The sequence below is a fragment of the Hippocampus guttulatus genome, chromosome 9 (assembly GCF_054856545.1).
Source record: "Hippocampus guttulatus isolate MCC_2025c chromosome 9, RoL_Hgut_1.0, whole genome shotgun sequence".
NCBI lineage: Eukaryota > Metazoa > Chordata > Actinopteri > Syngnathiformes > Syngnathidae > Hippocampus > Hippocampus guttulatus.
The window spans coordinates 754,013-772,322 of record NC_141269.1 but is presented as its reverse complement, the minus strand read 5'-3'; the positions used below and the strand labels follow the sequence as shown (position 1 = coordinate 772,322).

The 18,310-nt window shown below is 49.7% G+C and overlaps 2 protein-coding genes across 3 annotated transcripts; both read right to left on the bottom strand.

Annotated features, from left to right (window-relative positions):
- Positions 1 to 188: 188 nt before the first annotated feature.
- Positions 189 to 11,701, bottom strand: iqce (IQ motif containing E). Of its 2 annotated transcripts, none has more exons than XM_086120613.1 (22): positions 11,373 to 11,701; positions 10,343 to 10,548; positions 9,038 to 9,079; positions 8,916 to 8,955; positions 8,693 to 8,833; positions 8,430 to 8,513; positions 8,318 to 8,367; positions 7,968 to 8,081; positions 7,536 to 7,586; positions 7,385 to 7,455; positions 7,233 to 7,305; positions 7,098 to 7,138; positions 6,014 to 6,165; positions 5,147 to 5,202; positions 4,510 to 4,757; positions 4,367 to 4,432; positions 4,114 to 4,221; positions 3,956 to 4,042; positions 3,329 to 3,524; positions 2,536 to 2,648; positions 2,330 to 2,454; positions 189 to 1,209 (listed from the first exon to the last, which is right to left on the bottom strand). In XM_086120613.1, the coding sequence occupies exons 2-22, from the start codon at positions 10,391 to 10,393 to the stop codon at positions 1,103 to 1,105; spliced, it is 2,016 nt and encodes a 671-aa protein (XP_085976739.1). In that variant the 5' UTR covers positions 10,394 to 10,548; positions 11,373 to 11,701; the 3' UTR covers positions 189 to 1,102. The 2 variants fall into 2 exon arrangements, with proteins under 2 accessions (XP_085976739.1, XP_085976740.1); XM_086120614.1 differs by having other exon boundaries at positions 10,343 to 10,476.
- A 1,074-nt stretch (positions 11,702 to 12,775) lies between these two features.
- plk1 (polo-like kinase 1 (Drosophila)) lies at positions 12,776 to 18,000 on the bottom strand. The gene is made up of 11 exons (XM_086120384.1): positions 17,387 to 18,000; positions 16,240 to 16,408; positions 15,790 to 15,934; positions 15,459 to 15,552; positions 15,028 to 15,244; positions 14,908 to 14,950; positions 14,456 to 14,553; positions 14,303 to 14,380; positions 13,927 to 14,081; positions 13,322 to 13,504; positions 12,776 to 13,142 (listed from the first exon to the last, which is right to left on the bottom strand). The coding sequence occupies exons 1-11, from the start codon at positions 17,777 to 17,779 to the stop codon at positions 12,954 to 12,956; spliced, it is 1,764 nt and encodes a 587-aa protein (XP_085976510.1). The 5' UTR covers positions 17,780 to 18,000; the 3' UTR covers positions 12,776 to 12,953.
- Positions 18,001 to 18,310: the final 310 nt, after the last annotated feature.

Here is an 18,310-nt window from a genome sequence, read left to right as displayed (position 1 = left end):
GTATGTGCGTGTGTGTGTGTGTTAATATAATGTATACTGTACAGTATATATATATATATATATATATATATATGAGAGGGGACATTTTTTCTCCGACTTTGAATGAAATTATTTAATTTTCATTGAAAATCGGTGATTCTGAATCTTTGTCTTCAAAGGAAAATGTCTCTTAAAAAGGAAAAACAAGATTGCGTTTTCAGAAAAAGTAAAATTTATAATCATCCATCCATTCCTTGAAGACAAAAATATTCCATTTTGTCACTCAAAAAAAATATCTGTTATAAAAAACATTCCTAAAACACATTCCTACAAAAAAGAATTGAGATTTCTTTGAAATGAAAATACATTTCATTTCCCTTTCCGAAACATAAAAAAATCATAACTGTTCACATAAAAATGAATCAGGACTTTCATAAGTTCCTTGAAAATCAAACAAAAACCCTCTCCTCATCAAGACCAAAACATGAAATTTCCCTCTGAAAAATCTGTCTCCTTTACAAGGTACAGCTGGTTTTGATGACGTAAAATAATGCTAATGAGTCAAGCTCAACTCAACTCAACTGTATTTATAGAGCACTTTCAAACAGCCAAAAAGCTCAGGGCCAAACAGTCCCTTATACGGATCTGCGCTTCATTTTCGCATCACGTTACAACCAGGTAGCGTTCACGCATGCTCCACTTTTGATTTTAATGTATATAAACACATCTAATAGCACTGCACTGACAACGACAATTCCTTTTTTTCTCCAAATTTCCAAGATGACGCGACATTCATTTCTTGGAATTGAAATGTGATGGAAATCCCTTTTCAAAACTATGTTCAAAGGTTACGAAAAGGAGAAGAACAGAGCCGCGAACGTAAGTGTGCTCCACCTGCATTCATCGGAATAACACAGCCATGGAACTCGCGCTTCTAATCAAACGTCACTAAGGCTCATCCAAACATTTTTCCGGCGCGACTCGCTCCGTACGAGAAGGCACTTTTGGTGGCGGGGGCGATGGGGTCTCCCCGCCGACGGCAAGTCCACAGAGAAATTTACGGTGCGGAAACACGCCGTGATATTCCGCAGGGAGGTTTTCCACGCCCGTCGTCCCTTTGCGGTCACAGGATCCTGGCCTCTCTGCTTCTCCGAGGGTATGACTCAGCCACGATGATGTCGTCCGAATCGTCCGAGTCCTCCGAATAGGCGTCGTCACCCGTGTCCGGATCTGCGTCGCAGACGAACCGGGTTGAAAAACGGAAGGCGAGTTCAGGGCAGCTCCCATCAGTGAACAGAGCGGGATTGCGACGAGGCGGGGCGGGGCGACGCGACGGGCAAACGCAACGGCCCGCTTTTGCCGTGGATGCGGTTGTTGTTTTTCAACAGGTTACCCGATTACGTTCAGTAGTCATTCAGAGACTGCAATATGACAACAAAATAGATACTGTATATATTTCAAAAATGAAACCGAAATATCTTGTGATGGAGCAGAGGTTTTACAAAAATGTCCATCTCGCATGGGAGCCCGACTTAAAGTGCATCATAAAAGTCGTGACGTGTTCGTTTTGCGGCTGACATATGTACGCCAAGTATAAAGGGGAGGTTTCATGAGTTGACGTTCACTTCTGCGTGTGATCCCGTTTTGTTGGCTTTGTTTCCTCGGACTCCAGTCGGAGAGTGGGCGTTCCCTCACGAGCCGCACCTGACACGAATCTTGTCCTGTTACCTCCAGCCTTGAAAAAGCCACGCCGCGTGACGACTGCTGCTGTCGGATTATTCAACCTTGCTCACGACTTTTCTGCATTTGCTTTTTTCATGTCGTTTTTTTTTTTGTTGTACTCCAAGTCGCGTTTAGTATTCTACTCGTTTAGGCTCATTCTTGTCCTTTCACGACAAGCCATTTCTGTTTTTTTAAGTTATCCTTGCCTCTCGCCAGCGTTTTTTGGTTGGTCTCGCTTTGGTGGCGTCGTAATAGCGATGGGACGAACGACACTGGTGCGTCAGCACTGTGCCCAGTGCGCGAGTGTGAAATGCCATATTGGCGCGTGTATCGCCTAGAAAAAAATAAATCACGTGAGCAATACAGGAAGTGTGTCGCTTGGATGCGAAGTTGTGCTTCGAAGGAAACAAACTGTATCGACCTGTTATGGGTTTGTTGGATGGAGATTAGACGCGTACCTGTGCCATTACAACGCCTTTATCGACTGGCACTTAAAGATTTACTTTTAGAGTCCGATTCTAAAGTGAGTGTGCTAACAGGAGGCCAGAGACCCCGGAACAGATGAATGCGCCTCCTCACACGTCGGACGTCCGAAGGTCCGTTTGCATTTGCCCGCGGCCGCTCTCACCTTTGGAGGGCGTCGGCGATCTGCGAGTCGTGGGGACGGGCCGCGGCGCTTCCTCGCCCGACCTCGTTTTCGCGGCCGCGGCGGTCGCGGGGTCTTCCGACTCTGATGTCGCTTCCCTTGGCAAACTGTTCGCACACACGCGCAAGACTCGAGTTGTTGACTGGCAACGTAAGCGGCGCGAACGGGAGCGCAGGCGGGCGTTTCACCTGCAGGCAAGGTGATGCGCGCGAGCCAGGTGGCCCCTGAACGCGGCCTGGATGCTGACCAAGGAGGTCTCGTCCAAGACCCCTCTGTCCGGTGAAGCGGTGGAATCCCCGGCCTGAAGAGGACATTTTCATCACGTGCAAGTGAGACAAGTACGGTCGATTCTATGTTCCGTGAGGGAGAGAGATTTTATAATCACTGAATTAATCAAAAGTCAGAAGACTAAGTCCAGATCAGTATTTGCAAACCTTGAGTGAGGTGAGCTAATGCACATTTTGTCGGCTTGAAAACTCTCACGGCACGCCCGCAAACGAAAAATAAGAGGAGAAGCGGCCGTAAAACAGGCCAGAAAATCAAGACATAGGGTGCTAGGCGAGGCAGGGGAAGAGACGAGCCTACACGGTGTCCTTTGACCAAATGCAAGCGTGTCGAAATCAGTCTAAAGCGGAGACTGAGACATTTCGACAGGGGCTGGTCGTCTTCCGTGAGTAGGCGGGCCCCCGAAGAGGACCGCAGCTCGAATCGAGAAGGCTGCGGAACCCGCCGACTACTTTTTGAAGCTCACGGGAGGCACCGCAAGAGCAAAGGCGTTGCGAGCGTCAGGCGACTGTTAATGGGACAATTTCCCGCATCACGCCAAATTGCCGCGGCGCAGTCCTTGGGGAGCGCGTCATCGTTCTTCATCGTATGTCGCGAGATGTTTGAAAAAGACACGAGCCGACGTCAAGAAATCATCCTTTGTGGGACAACGGAGCGACTTCCTGCACAGCAACATTCAGCAATCGGGTTCCATACCTCACTTTGGGTCTTCCTCTCCATTGTGCAGGTCTCCAAGTCTGCCTTTGGCTGTTCATGTCCCTCTTCCTCTTCCTCACCACCATCGTCGTCGTCCGTCTCGTCACATTGTGCTGCGAGCCGGTCCTCATGGCGCCGATCGTTTCTTTTCTCCTCCAGAGTCTGGATCAGTGTCCTCAGCCGCCTCAGCTCCTGTCTGACAAATCCCAACGGGGAAAAAAAAGCCACCGGATCACGCCAAGAAGCTCATATGATGTCAGAGCGTTCCTCCAAAGGAGACACGGTGTCCTTTTTGGGTTCCACTCGTGCGCTTGTGACGCTCTCTGGACACATTTTTTGCGGTCATATGCGGCCGCGCTTACCTTTAAGCTTTGGCGCGATCATGCGTCGGACCGCGCGGGCGTCGGGCCAGCCGAGCCGACGAGTCGGGGGCGCGGAAATATTTGGCGCGGTGGGGCGGTCGTTACGGAATTGAGCCAACAACATTTCGCAGGGGCGTCATTTAAGAAATACTGAGCTCGGTACGATTTCCGACGCTCCGAAGACCCGACGCGAGCCGTAAGGAACCACGCGTGGCGCGATATGTCGGCCATTCAGACGGCGGTGCGTGTCCGGCGTCAAACGTACTCGTGCTGCCGTTGCTCTTTTTCCAGCCGGCGTCGCCATCGGTCGGCCTCTTCTTCGCTTTGGCTCGTCAGCCGTTGGACTTCCTCCCTGCGCAAAGCCAACTTTCAGAATGTCGGGCGAGCCGCCGCCACAAGAGAGGCGGACACCCTACGACGCACCCGTGCCGCCGCCGCTCCAATTCCCGCTCGCCGGCCTGCTCGGCTCGCCAGCGTTGCAGTCGTTTTTCCAGCTCTTCCTTTTCCGTCTTCAACTCTCCGACTTCGTCGCTGCGGCCGGCGCCGACGCGCAGGTTAGTCTCGCGATTTGAGATCCGTGACGCGACAGCTCCGAGAGCGACAGTAGACCGCGCGGGCGTCTTAAGAAAGGCTCACGTTACACGTGTGCAAAACGGCCGCCGCGCAGTCGACATACTCGTGTTGCCGTCGGGCGTCTTCCCGCTCCTCTTGCTGCCGCGCCCTCGTCTGTTTCGCATCCTCTCTGCAGAGAGAAACACGCGGCGCTTTCAACGCGGCCGACAAGCGGCGCGACGCCGGCGCGGCGGCTTAGCGGCTCACTCTTGACCGGTCAGGGCCTCGCGCAGCCGCGTCCGCTCCGCCTCCAGCCGCTCCAGACGCCCTCGCAAGTCGGCCACGTCGTCCTCCTCGGCCGTCTCCGTGCGGGCATCCGCCGTGTCCGCGGGCGGCGTCTGGACCGCCAGGTCCAGGAGCTTAGGCGGCGCGGTCTGAGCCTCCCGGTGCACGACGGGAGCGGGCGCCGGCTCCAATCGATTCCTTGCTTTGAGGGCGTTTCTCTCTTCCAGTCTCTGATTGGACACACACGTGCGATGTGGACGTCACACGCAACGCGACGCAAGCAAAGTTACGTTTCAGCTTCGAGCGGCGGTTACGGGTCAAGAGAGCGCGCCGGGGCGCCGTCCGACCTCTCGGCCGAGTCCTCCTCGAGAAAATAAAAGCATCGGAATCGCAAATGAATTTTCGAAATGGATTTTCGGAGGCGACTTCCATTTTGGGCGCAATGATGTTTCCTCGTGGCGTGAAGCGAAGGGTTCGATACGCGCGGGAGGTTCCCCGACAAAGCGAAAGATTGCGCCGAGATCGGGCGCTGAATTGCGGCGCCCGCGAAGACTCTCGTCACTCTTTGCTTAGTCGCTTGCTTAGGTCGCGTATTTGGGAAAAATGAGTTTGGACTCACCTTTTCCATTTCCAGCAGCCTCCTCAAGAGTCGGTATTTGCTCCACTCTTTGTACCCTGCGAGATACACGGCAATTTTCATGAAGACTGACGCAATGTGCCACATTGTAGTCACGGTTTCCTCGGGAGGGCCGCGATGACAAAACGGGCGCAAAACTAGTTCTGAGGCATCAGTCAAAACTGTTCACATCTTGCGTTGCTCTTAAAGGGGGAGCAGGAACAACAAATACATGAAATCTTTCAAGATTTTTAAAAAGGAAGACAAATGTCACCCAGCTGGCCTGGGAACGCCTCGGGATCCCCCGGGGAGAGCCGGAAGAAGTAGCTCGGGCGAGGGAAGTCTGGGCTCCCCTGCTAAAGCTGCTGCCCCCGCCACCCGGCCCCGGATAAGCGGTAGAAGATGGATGGATGGACAATTTGCAAGTTTAGCATTTTCGCGGCAAACACGACGTCAATCCACTAATGCGGCTTTCGCCGGCCAGATCCAGCCCCCCCCCGGGCCTCAAGTTTGGCGCCTGTGCAATAGAATGATGTCATACCGAGTTGGGGTTTGTTTGTTTTTTGGACATTGTTTGATTAAATCTAAATAGAATTACAAACTGGAATGATGATGAGAAAAACTTCTCTTCACATTTTCGTCTTTTAACGTGCATTGTATTGATGTGATTACATTAAACGATTCACGTTTTAAGAACTGAACCCTGTTTTAAAAAATACGACTCATCTAATACTCGACCCAAGAGAAAACTCTCTTTGTACTGAATGAAAAGCACAATCGCTAATTGGAGAGCGCAGCGGATTGACGTAGCCCGGCGTGCATTTTGCGCGCGGACAGTCGGAAGGAAGCGTTGAGTGAGCGGCAGGCAACCTTTGATGCCGGCGGCGGGGCTGTCCGTGTTCATCTCCTCCCGGAGCGCGGCGTTGTCCAGCTGCAGCTGTTTCAGGTCCTCGGATAGACGCAGCACGGTGGAGCTCAGCGCCTTCTGCTGCCTGCGGAAAACTTTACTCTCGGAGATGCCACTGCAAGGGCGTGAAAAAAAAAAGAAAAACGGGGGGGGGCGGGCAGCAAAGAACACGTTTCCATTGAATTCATTGATTCATGAATGTTTTCTCCAGTCGAGCGGCATTTCAAAGGAGCCCGCTAACGTTTTCACCGCTACAGCGTTCACATTTCAAAGTCCCGATTTTTACGTCGTTCATTTTCCATTCGCCGATTTGGGTTACAATGAACACTTTTGGAATGTCAACGTCATTAGAACAACCAGATTTTCCCCACGCAAGAACACGACGTAGCGTAGGACGCTAACCGCCGCCGCGACCTAGCTTGTGAACAAAACGTATGGCGCGGGAGGCCCTTCCGTCGCTTAGCAACGCTACTGCTCGACCCTGAGACGCGGCGCGGTCCCGAGCCCGCGGTCCGAAAACACGTCTGAACGGAAACAAATCTGGCCGTCTGCGAAAGCTGAAATTGTCCCTCGCTTTCGAATGGGCGTCTCCAGCCGAGACTACGAATTGGCAAAAGTCGACGATTTCGACTGTCGTCCGTAAAGTCACGGCGCCGATTGAAAGATGACTGGGGCGTGGCAACTTTTCCTGTGTACAGGGGTTTGGAACTGACATGTTTGTACCGTCTTCCGTGTTCGTACATGCGTAAATGGTCAAACTGTATGATATGGATCGTAGTTGGCGGCCATTTTACTGGCAACGGTTACGACGAACTACGGTTATCGCATCTGGATTTGTCCCGTGTTTCGAGAGCACGTTTATTTATTATGGAGTTATTTCGTCTCGGATTTTCATTGGGCAGCACATCGGGGCACTTTCCTCCCCTCCGAGCACCTGAGCGTGAGCCATTTTGCTTGTATTTTTGTCTCGCCAAGTCATAGCTTATCGCACGCTCGTCACGACGGCCGACGGAAACCAAAAGCGCGCTTGAAGGAGAGCGAGCAAACCTTTTCTCTGAAGCTTCCAGAAGCAACTTCAGTCTCTGGATCTGAAAGGATGAAGAGACGTGTCCAACTGATGCGTGAACGAGTCCCCATACTTTTGTCCCCTTTGTGTGTGTGACCAAGGCCATTTGCGTTCACCTCCTCAAAATAGTTCTTCACAGTCATCTTCATCTCCTGCAGGTTGGTGGCCCTCAACTCACTCTGAAGGTTCCTGGGGTATAAACGGTGAACATTTTTTTTCATTCCGATCATCCGAAAGTGCAGAAATGCCGAGTACCGAGGGTGGCTACCCGATGGCGTTCTCCTTCTCTCTGCACTGCTGCTCCAGCTTGAGGATTCTCTGCTTCAGTCCGTTCACCACCTGCGTGTATGGACGCAGTCTTGGTTTTGAATTCATTTGACACACACACACACACACACAAAAAAACGCTTGCAACTTACGACGCTGCCCTCGTGCTTCTTGTCCACAAGGCTGCGAATGTACTCGGACCTCTGCGGAGAGACATGTTAAAGTTGCGCAACCTATGCAGTCTCTTTGCAATGAAAAAAAAAAAAAAAAAAAAAAGGAATGGTTCAAAAGACTCCCCCTAAAATTGCAGCGGTGAAAATAAGACTAAATCCCACAAAAGTTGCTTTGTTAAAAAAAATAAAATAATAAAAAAAAAAAAAGGCTCCCACCGGAAATCCACAAGAGGTTGCGGCGAGTAAAATAAGACGACGGTAAATCTAAGCAAAGTCGTCCATGGTGAGATAACTCATCTTGCGCAGGGAACAACAAAAGCGCCGTAAGTCGCCCTCCCCAAGCGTGACGTGGATTACGTGGGGCAAAAAGCGCCCCCGCCCCCTTCGCCCCGCCCCTCAAGATGCAATCACATTGGTGGGATCCAGGAGCTCCTCCAGCTGCTTCTCTCTTTTGGCGTTGTCCTCCTCCAGACGTCGCAGCTTGACTTTCATCTTCTGATTGTCAGACTTCTGCTCGTGGAGACTCTGCGCACCGTCGATGGGGACAAAATGACATGAGACGCAGGCAAAAAAAATGTTCGAGAAACTCAATTATTGGACAGAGTCCAAATGGACTCTTTCGTCTTCCGTCACGGCTCTGAAGCGCTCAAAAGACAGACTTTTAACACGTGACGGTGCTCCTGCCACTTGTCCTTTCTTTTCTTTTGCCGCGCGATGCGATCGAGCTCGTTCGAATGCCACGTTAAAAATGGGAGCTTTACCTTCTTGAGCAGCGTGATCTCATTATGCATTTCCTCCTTGTCTCTGGCAACTGCAACAAAGCCGGAACAACAATGACGGACGGACGTAGGCGCTTCACTCGCTTCCACTTACCATTGGGCACCGAGTGATGATGTTTCCTGGTGGGCAAAGTGTGTCTGGGAAACTCTGCCGTCATGTCCCACTCAGATCGCTGATCTAAAAAAACAAAAACAAACAAACAAACCAAAAAAAAAAAATCATAAAAGAACATGAAAGAAAGACAATTGTAAATCCTTCAACATATTGAACTCGCGTGAAGGCGCAAAAAAAGTTGCGCTGGTCACATTTCCCCAAAGGTGAGATGGGTGCGCCGCGCCGGTGTTTTGAACCCGCACCGTGGTGGTTGCTGAGGGACGTGAAGCGAGCAGAGTACGTTTCCCCGCCAGGCGTGTCACAGAGCGACGTCCGCGGCAGCTTCCAGGCCGACATGGCCGCTTTCCTGGAGTTCACGTTCATGCTGGAGAGGTATGGGGATCCTGCGTGGAAAAGCGTGACATTTACCCAAGAGTCTGTTGACATCCTACTATAGAGGGGGAGGAGTTGTGGAAGCGCGCTCACTGAGAGAAGGCGGAGGCTTGCCCGCTTTCTTCTTTGGTGTCTGAGAAAAACAGAAACGTGTATGAATTGAAAAGACACGTTGACATACAAAAAGCAATTAGAACGTGAGCGACGTGCTGTACCTTTTTCGAATAATCACCGGAGTACGAGAGGCCATTGTCGGGCTGAATCGCATGTAGAGAAAAAGCGCATTAGCATTAGCGTCATTTTGGTGGGTATGTTCAATGGTGCGGCAATATGGCAATAAGACCAGGAAAAAAACGAACAAACCGAACTGTACACACATACCATCATCTCTGTATTTGAATTGGATAATCCAGTGTTTGTAACTCTACACACTTGCTTTCATATAGCCTCTCTCGTTGTGTTGCTGCATCGTTTGTGTTTGAATAATCAAGAGTTTACAATGTCGCTGCATGTCTCACGAGCCTGTCTACGGAGTTTCGCATTAAGAAAACCTTTATTAGTCTCGCAATGGAGAAATTCCCGATTCACAGCAGCAAAGTTATGAAAGGAAGAAGTAGAACAACAAAATATAGGAGCTGCTGGAAAGGCAGCCACTCTGGCGGCGCCATTTTGAAGTCAAAATAACAAAAATAACACAACACAACACATAGGACACAGACAGTCGTGCAATCTTCACCACGTTTCTGCATACATTTTGTTGTCTGAAGCAGTTCTAGATGAAAGAGGAGAGGATCAAAGTGTCCTTTCACCAGTGGATCAGAGACGTCATGCTGAAAATGTGCACGCGTCGGCTAGAAGCTAAGTTTTGAAAGCAAACACGAAGCTGTAGCGTCCATTGACGAAAAGAGATTCGTTCACTTCTCCCGTGCCACGTAATCCGCTTCAAACTCCAAGCCGCGACTCCCAGTTCCAAATCCGCATCGGCGCTCCGCACTAACGCTCCTTTCTTCTCGTCGTCGGCTCCTCAAGACTTACATCCATCCAGCCGCAGACCGTTCAACAGCACCGATCTCTCCGCTGAACAAAGCGGGGCTGTGAAAAATGCTGCCCATTCCAGGCGCAAGACACAAGCGCCCCAGGTCTGTCCAGCAACGACAGTCAAATGGCGCCGACATTGCTCCCAGTCAAAAACAGTGCCGGTATACCCATGCTGCCGAGAAGGCGCAACCACCAAGCACAGAGTTTCCTCCTTGATGAAAGTCGTGGACAAAAAATGCTGAAAAAAGTCCACATGACGTAACAACAAACACAAAGTGACAAAAACAAAAAAAAAAGCAAGGCTCATGAGAGCACTTGCTGACGGCTGCCTACTCGGGCGCCATCTTGACTTACGCGTTAGCGTTAACCCAGCAGACTTTTGTTTTGTGATGTGGTTTGGTTGAATACGTAATTTCAACCGAGGATGAGTACAATGTCACATGGTAACACAATGTTGTTGTTATGGGAGTAGTGGCACTCACCAGCACCTCGAAGTCTTCGTCTGTTGGGACGTCACTCGCCCCCGCTGACATGATGGCGGCAGACGAGGGTGCGCGTTAGGAGGACATGTCAGCCGGCGGTGGCGCCGGAGTGGACTGTAGACATGAGGGGTGGGCTGCCGGAGACAAGCAGCGTGACAATGTGGACGGTGAGCCTCACGTCACCGGTCGTCACCACATCACTTTCGCTGCAGGTAACATGGAAAGGCAACGGAGCCGGTCACAGGTGACACGATGACATTTTCAAAGTCCGAGAAAAGAGCTCTGAACTCCGACAACTCAAACAGAGTTGTAAATGTTATCGTGCTGGCAGGTGGAAGTCTGGGAGGGAAAGTACATGCTTCAGTGCCAAATAGAATTTACGCGGTTGTGGTGAGTCACGGGCCGGTACGGTATGGGAAGTCTTGAGTAGTTTGATTATGTGCGGTAAAGAAATGATGCTGCGTGTGGTAACAATGCTTCATGTCTGTTATTGACATTTCAGTGGGTAAACTGATTAAAAATAGACAGCAGTGGCAGAATATAAGTGTCTACCGCTGACCCTGAACTGAAAAATTGACAAATATTTCTCATCTTGGGGGTTAGACTACCCAATTTACTCCTACGGGAATCTGTTTTAGTTTAAATCAAGTACCCATTGAAATGTAAATTACAGTCAGAGTTTCGTCTCCTCGACAAGTGACCTTATGTGACAGCTCTTCGAGGAGATGGCGACCAAAATCCTCACTCAAGACATTTCCCCTGTTTACACAACCACTCTGCATTAGGTAAGGGTTTAGTTTTTCGATTTTTTTTTCGACAAGGACAAAACTTTGGCCACCAGGAATAACGTGTGACGTCACTGTGAAACGGTCCGTACCGGGGAAAAGGTGGGGAAGACGGTCGGGGCGAACATGGCGTCACTAATTTGTTTCTGACGTCACACAAATTGTTTCGTACCTTTGTCTGCAAGTTAGAATTTTGGATATTTCTTTGTGTAAGGGGAAACAAGGTTAAAAAACAGCGACTTTACCTTCGTTCCCCTCGTTGGTGGTCTTCATTTTCATTGTTTTAATCTCCAAGGGGCCCAGTACAACAGTACAGTAGCATCGCTAGCATCGAGCCATCATTCCCTTTAAACGGACCGCGGCGTTAGCATTAGCTTAAGCAGTGGCCGCCTGACCGACTCCGCTCACTACGCGTCGACTCGTCCGCGTTCTGCAAGTAGGCACTGCCGGTTTGCAGGCGACATGGCGTCTCCAAGCTACGAGTGGTTGTTTATGTCTGGTAGTGGAGGTTACTTGTTTCACATCGGGTCGTCTAGCAACCAGGCGACTGGAGAAAAACACACGGGAAAACCGGGAGGGGAAATGGGAAACACAACAACCACGCCTAAAGAATAAAAGCGTTAACTGACAATGCCTTGTCAAACTCAAAAATCCCAGTGTGTATGTATTGAAATATATAGTTTAAATATATGAGAAATTGTTCAAAAACACTTTAAAAACATACATAACTAAATACATGGCACTTCTATGTCAAGAAAAATGTATTGTGAAAGGTGAACGTTTGCGCAACATTGTCTCGTTTAAGGGCAGCGCTTCCGCTTACTTCCGTGTTTTCTCATTGGTCAAGAACGCCGAAAAGGCCCGTCTTCACAGCGCTCTCCTCCAATACAATAAGAGAAAAGTACGAAGGGGAAAACCGCGTGATCCATATCCAGTGGGAATTTGACAATCCACCCAAGATATTCTGAAACTCCAATTCATCCGTAAACACCAAATCCTACGTGAGACTTCGACTCATCACCTCAACCGTGTACAGGTCACTCCCAGCAAGGCTGCTTCACTATAGGATTATTGCAACAATTTATGAGGTGATGCGCGTGCAAGCACATGTATCTGCCTGTGGACGTTTTTTAAAATGCACTATTAGCATGTATCCCAGTGTGTTGTTCCAGACCGCTTCCACCCCAGAGCGGCCCCATATTTCTGACTCTCACACAGTGTATTTGTACAGGTGTAGCCCCCACTCCAAGAGCTCAGGCTGAACAAATCCATTGCAGATCACATGTCACTTTCCTGCCAAGACAGACATCCAAATCTAGTTATTTTCGGGCAGGCGGCAACAGCCAAATGTGCGCAGTGTGTCCAAAAACGCACGGAACAGGACCTCAAGCGTGACATTTAATATTACACGATTTATTCTGGGCAGCATGTATGAAAGCCCACCTTTAATCCAAACAAGAGAATTCTGGGTCAATGTGGTTCAAAAAGAGGTTGTTACTATAGGACACAGGTGTCAAACTCCGGTCCTCGAGGGCCCATGACACTGTATGATAACTCTCCATTTCTTTTGCATCCGACTGTTTTCCTGTTTGGTGGAGTTGCGACTTGGAGCGTGTGCTGTACCCTTGGCTTAAAACATGAATTGCAGTCAGCATTAACTTGAAACTTTATTTAAACTTGACACATGAAAATCACTTTTTATAAAAAAAAGCTAAAGTGTCCAAGTTTTTAAGATGAAAAAAAAAAAATCCATGGGAATCAGAATGAAAAAGACAGCAAGAGAAAGTTTCAGCTGGAAAGGACAGGATGGATGAGGTGGTAAAAAGTTAGTGTGCGCCCTTGACGGTGTCCATCAGCCGCTCCGCCATGAGTTTGGCGTAACGCATGCGGCTGAAGAGCTCCTTGGAGCAGCCAAACTCCTCCAGCAGCGACAGCTTGTATGTGCGGAAGTCCCGCCGCTCGTCAATGTATGTCACCGCTGACATCAGCGGGCACAGGATCAACTTGGTGTGGTCCTGAAATGGCCCAAACAAAGAAAGAGGGTCTCGATTAGAAGGAGGCACGCATCGGAACACCACGGATGTGCCCTTTTCAATTCAGCCCCCTTCACTGATCACACTGAAAATGCGCAAAGAGGGACAACCATAAATTGCGCGGATGAAAATGTTTGCACTCTGCAAGTGCGCGTTCCAACCTGGAAGAAGTTGATCTGCACGGTGCCATTGCTGAGGTGCAGCACGATGGCGCTCTTGGTGCGGAACCACAGCGACAGGTAGGGCAGCCGCGCCAGCTCGTCACCCTCCCGTGGCGCCATGTTGGCGCCCGCCTTCAGCAAGTGCTCGCTCATGTAGTTGCGGAAGTACTTCAGCAGGGTGATCTGGGAAGCGAGCACAAAAAAAAAAAAAAAAAGAAATAAATATGTATATATATATATATATATATTTTTTAAATCAAAACGAGGGAGAACAAGACGAGATCGAGACTAACTATGAAAAAGTCAAATCAACTGGTCAGTAAAGAATAAACACTGCGTTTAGAAGGGCTGGGCGATGAGGGCCCTAACTCCCCCCCAAAAAGTTACACAACTGAAGCCTTTCTAATCAATCAGAGGTGATCATCTTTTTTTTGTTTTACCTATTTTCAAAAAGAGCAAATTAAAGCACAATTATAAAGAGGAAAAATACTATTCAACTCCATTACTTCTACACCACGCAATCATCCAGGGTTGTTTTTTTTTTTTGGGGGGGGGGGGCTAATTGGACCAAATCCAAAAAGAGCGGCACAAGTCGCCGTGCCGACCTTTTTGTTGAGCGCGGGCGGGTAGGCAGCGACGCTCATGTAGGACTCCTGGGCCGTCTTGTTGATGTACTGCAGACTGTTGTTGTCGGCGTACATGATGAGACGCGTGTAGTCGTTGAACAACACGCCCACGCTGTTGTCGCACAGCTGGTAGCCTGCAATGCGACACAGGTTCCTTTACTCAACTGTAGACGGGTCGGGCATCTAAACTAAGCTCATTAAAAAAAAAAAAAAAAGTAAAGACAAAAGTTGTTGATTTTGAACAAAAACAAAATAAGAGGCGGTTTTACCCAGCTATGATCATTTTGAAAATGAACGTCGAGGTGATATTGAGCCGACTCCTAACGGCGGCACAATTTGCGGACGTCAGTCTTACCTAACCCGTACTTGTCCGAGTAGTCCACCCACTTGCTGATCCAGAAGATGGGAATGCATGCTGGGTCCTCTGCCTCCTCTGCACCAAACAAATGGCGTCCCGTTAAAACAGGCGGCGCGGGACGAGCGATCGCAGGCGCAACGGGAGCCTCACCTTGGCGGACGAGCGTCCTCTCCGCCGGTTTGGCGGCTACGATGCTGTTGAGCTGCTGCAGCAAGTCTTTCAAGTTGTTTTCGGCCGGTTCCAGGTCCCTAGCGCACAAATCACGCATCACTTTCACCGCCCGCTAGTCACGCAACAAACCATCACTGCTCAAATACACTTGGGTGATTTTTTTTATCATTAGGGGGTTTTTTTTTTTTTAAATTCGTTGAACCTTCGATTGAAGGTTTGTTGTTTTTTTTTGGTAATTTCTACAGTAAATAAAAACCTATTGTATTATGAAACTACTTTGGCGACTGTAGATACAATTTTCCACCGTACTTAATATTTTGATCACTTCTTTGACCACAGAAAAGCATCAAATATTTTTTACTAGGAGAAGCCCCCCCTGAATTGTTGAGACTAAAACCAAAATTAGTTGCCCAAGCATTCAAGCACGTTACCTCGGCATGTGATCTTCCTTCACGTCGGCGTCCTCGGACCCTCCTGCAAAAAAGCAAACGAGTCACCGTCAGCGCCCACCGGCCGGCAAATTCCCCGGAACGGACGAAACGGTCGCCCACCCTTGTTGCCCAGGGCGGCGAGCGGCCGCCGTTGGGTGGCGTCGGATGGCGCGATGGAGAAACGCGGCGGCACAGTGAGGCAGGTGGTGGGCAGGCGCGCCGGCGTGTAGCCCGACGTGAAGAAGTCGTCCGTCAGCATCTGGGCGATGGTCGGCCGCTGGCCGGGGTCGGCGTGCAGCATGCGCTTGATCAGGGACACCGCCGCCGAGTTCACGTGCTGCCAAACGCCCAAAAAGAAAATTCTTCTTCTTCGTGGTGCATTGCGTCAAAAACAACGGGCGTTGGCAGGACACATTTACGTTGCCATTAAGACTTTGGGACCGTTTCAGAGTCTCAACGTGCACGCAAAGCGGCCAGGCCCGGAAGGCCAAAATTCCGCCGTGCGAGGCGGATGTGCTGCCGGTGGCAAAAGAGAAGTTGCCGTTCGTTACCCAGGGGATGGTGTAGTTGTTCTTCTTGATGCGGTTGTACGTTTCCTTCAGGCACGCCGTTTCAAACGGCGGCTTGCCCACCAACAGAGTGTACCTGACAGCGAGGGGGAAAAAAGTGATTAGAATCAGCATTAAAAAAAAAATTCCAACTAATTTTCGATGCTACGAACCCCCCCCCCCCCCCCCCCCCCGCACCCCCGTATTTTCCGCACTATGAGGTGCATCGGGGTATAAGGCGCACTGTCGGCTTTGGAGAAAACGGAATGCTTTTTGGTGCGCCTTATATCAATTGGCGTCTGCCGAACCAACGTGAATTCTGTGTCGGACTCACAGTATGCATCCAAGTGACCACACGTCCACCTCATAGCTGTGTCCTTTTTTGCACAGAACCTCCGGCGCGATGTAGTTTGGCGTGCCGCACAGAGTCTTCTTGCGCTCGCCGTCAAACTCGATCTTGGTGGCCAGGCCGAAGTCCCCTGAGGTGAGAAACACTCAAGTCGGTTTTTCCTCCTCCCTCCCCGGGTACAAAACTGACCTCACTTTCTTTCTCCTTCTTCATTTTTGTACATACAAAATCTGCAAATCCAAACGCGTGAAAACGAACAAATTGGTGTTGAACACAAAGCTCTCGTTCGGGAGGCAACCTTCTGCCATCTAGTGGAAGAACACTGAATTGCTCGGCCTGATTATTATTATTATTTTAAATTTTTTTACTGGCTGAACAAAGATGCCATACAATGTTTCAAGATGGGTGTTTTGGCGCGCCCTTTCGTCCGCTCACCTATCTTGACGTCCATGTCATCGTTGAGGAAGATGTTGCCCAGTTTGAGGTCTCTGTGGATGATGCGGTTGTTGTGCAGGTACTGGACGCCCTTGAGCAGCTGCATCATGTAGTAGCGCGCCTCGGGCTCCGTCACAGCCTTGCGACGCTTGTGCAGCTCCAACAGCGACTAAAATTAAATCAGTAAAACAATTTACAACACTGGAAAACGGAACAAGCGGCATAGCTATTGATCTCTGCATCTGTCATCATCAACAACGTGCTTGACCGACTGGTGGCTGGTCCAGATCTCTTTTAACTCCTGAGTAGCTGGTTCGTGTCCCGAATCACAAATTATGGCCAGACCAACAATTTTTTTTTTTGTAATTTTTTCGGCCAATTCCAAAATGTGGCAGGATAAATTTACATGAACCAGTTCATCAACCAGTTAAAAAAATGTCATGAAGGAATACAGAAATCTGAATATTTACCGACGAGAGGCTGAAATGAAAGGATTTACGTGAATTCAAGTAGAGCCTTATGCAGTTGCTCAAATCGAATAATCCACAGTCCAAATAGTTGTCGACTAAACTTGATTGGTCGCTTGTGGATTTTGACACCTCTAAAAGACCACCGTCAATAATTAGTCACCATTTGTCAAACTGCTGCTTGTTAAAGTGGGTTGAGTTCACTACACTGTATCACCAAACAGCACTATCTCACATCTCAAAGACTTGCTCACAAATCAAAGCACTTGTGTCTTTTTAAATACGGCCAAACGATGACTTTGCTGTAAGAACTTGCAAGTCAGGTTACTCGTCTCACAAGGTAGTAGAGCGGGCACTCGGATCAGGCAGAATGACCTATTTGCAAATTTTTTTTTATCAATACTTTGATGGTGGTTGTGGTGGTGGCTGGGGGGGGGGGGGGGGTCAACTCTTCCTGTTTATTATGGAAATTGGAGGTTCATCCTCGTGTTTCAGTGAATCTACAAAAGGCGTTAATTATACGCGGATTTAGGCTTTTCGCGGGGCCGGCTCGGTCCCTTTCACCGGCGAATATCGGAACCATTATACTATTTTCTTGGGTTGACTAGTTAAGTTGGTTGCCTTGGCAGGGTTATGCGAAGTGAGGCGGCAGGTACCGGACCGGACTGTCGTGTACTCACTCTCCTTTTGCAGATCTCCAGCACCACGAAGACGAAGTCGTCGTCCTCGAAGAAGCCTCGGAAGCCGACGATGTTGGGGTGGTCCAGGCTCTTGTGGATGGCGATCTCCGAGGTCATCTTCTCGCGCTGGTGCGGCTTGACGATGAGCGACTTGGGCACTATTTTACCGGCGAACACTTGGCCGCTCTCCATGTCGGTGATCTCGTAGCACTTGGCGAAGCCGCCCTTGCCGAGGAAGCGGCCGCGGGTGTAGCGCCGCTTCGCCCGCGTGTCCACCAGCAACTCGGGGATCTCCTTGAGCGGCGTGGAGCCCAAGGCTGACGACGGTTTGCCGCCGTTCGCCACCGCTGGTGGCGGCGGCTGCTGCTGCGGCTTGGCAGTCGGCGCACTCATTCTCGCCCGGAAAAGCTGCTTCGAAGTCGGCGAAGTAGCCGGGGAAAGGCCGACTCCACGTTAAAAAGCAAAGCTGAACTAGGCTCGAAACTCACCGCGTTTCGAAGACAACGTGAGCCAAACACTTAAAACATCGACTTCTAAAATATGCCAAACCCCTTCAACTGGTGATTTTAGGGTAGAAACCTGTTAGCGAAACTTATTCGTCCGACGTCAGGCCAGTTTGTGACAACAGTTGCCAATATGAATTTAAAAAGTGAACAGGGGTAGTGACGGCTTCCTATTGGTCCGTTGGATTTGAATTCCGCCGTGACGTCGCGATGCATCATGGGAAGCGTAGTGCGAATGAGCCAATGAGCGACCGCGTGAGGCAGACGCTGTGATCCGATTGAGTCAATGTGTTTCTTTTGAACGGATGCTCATGGGAATTGTAGTTGGCGAGCGTGGGACTTTAATCAAACGCATGGTTGCCAACAAGGACGTTTTGAAAACCTTAACTGTAAGATCAATATAGTACAAGTACCAAAAACA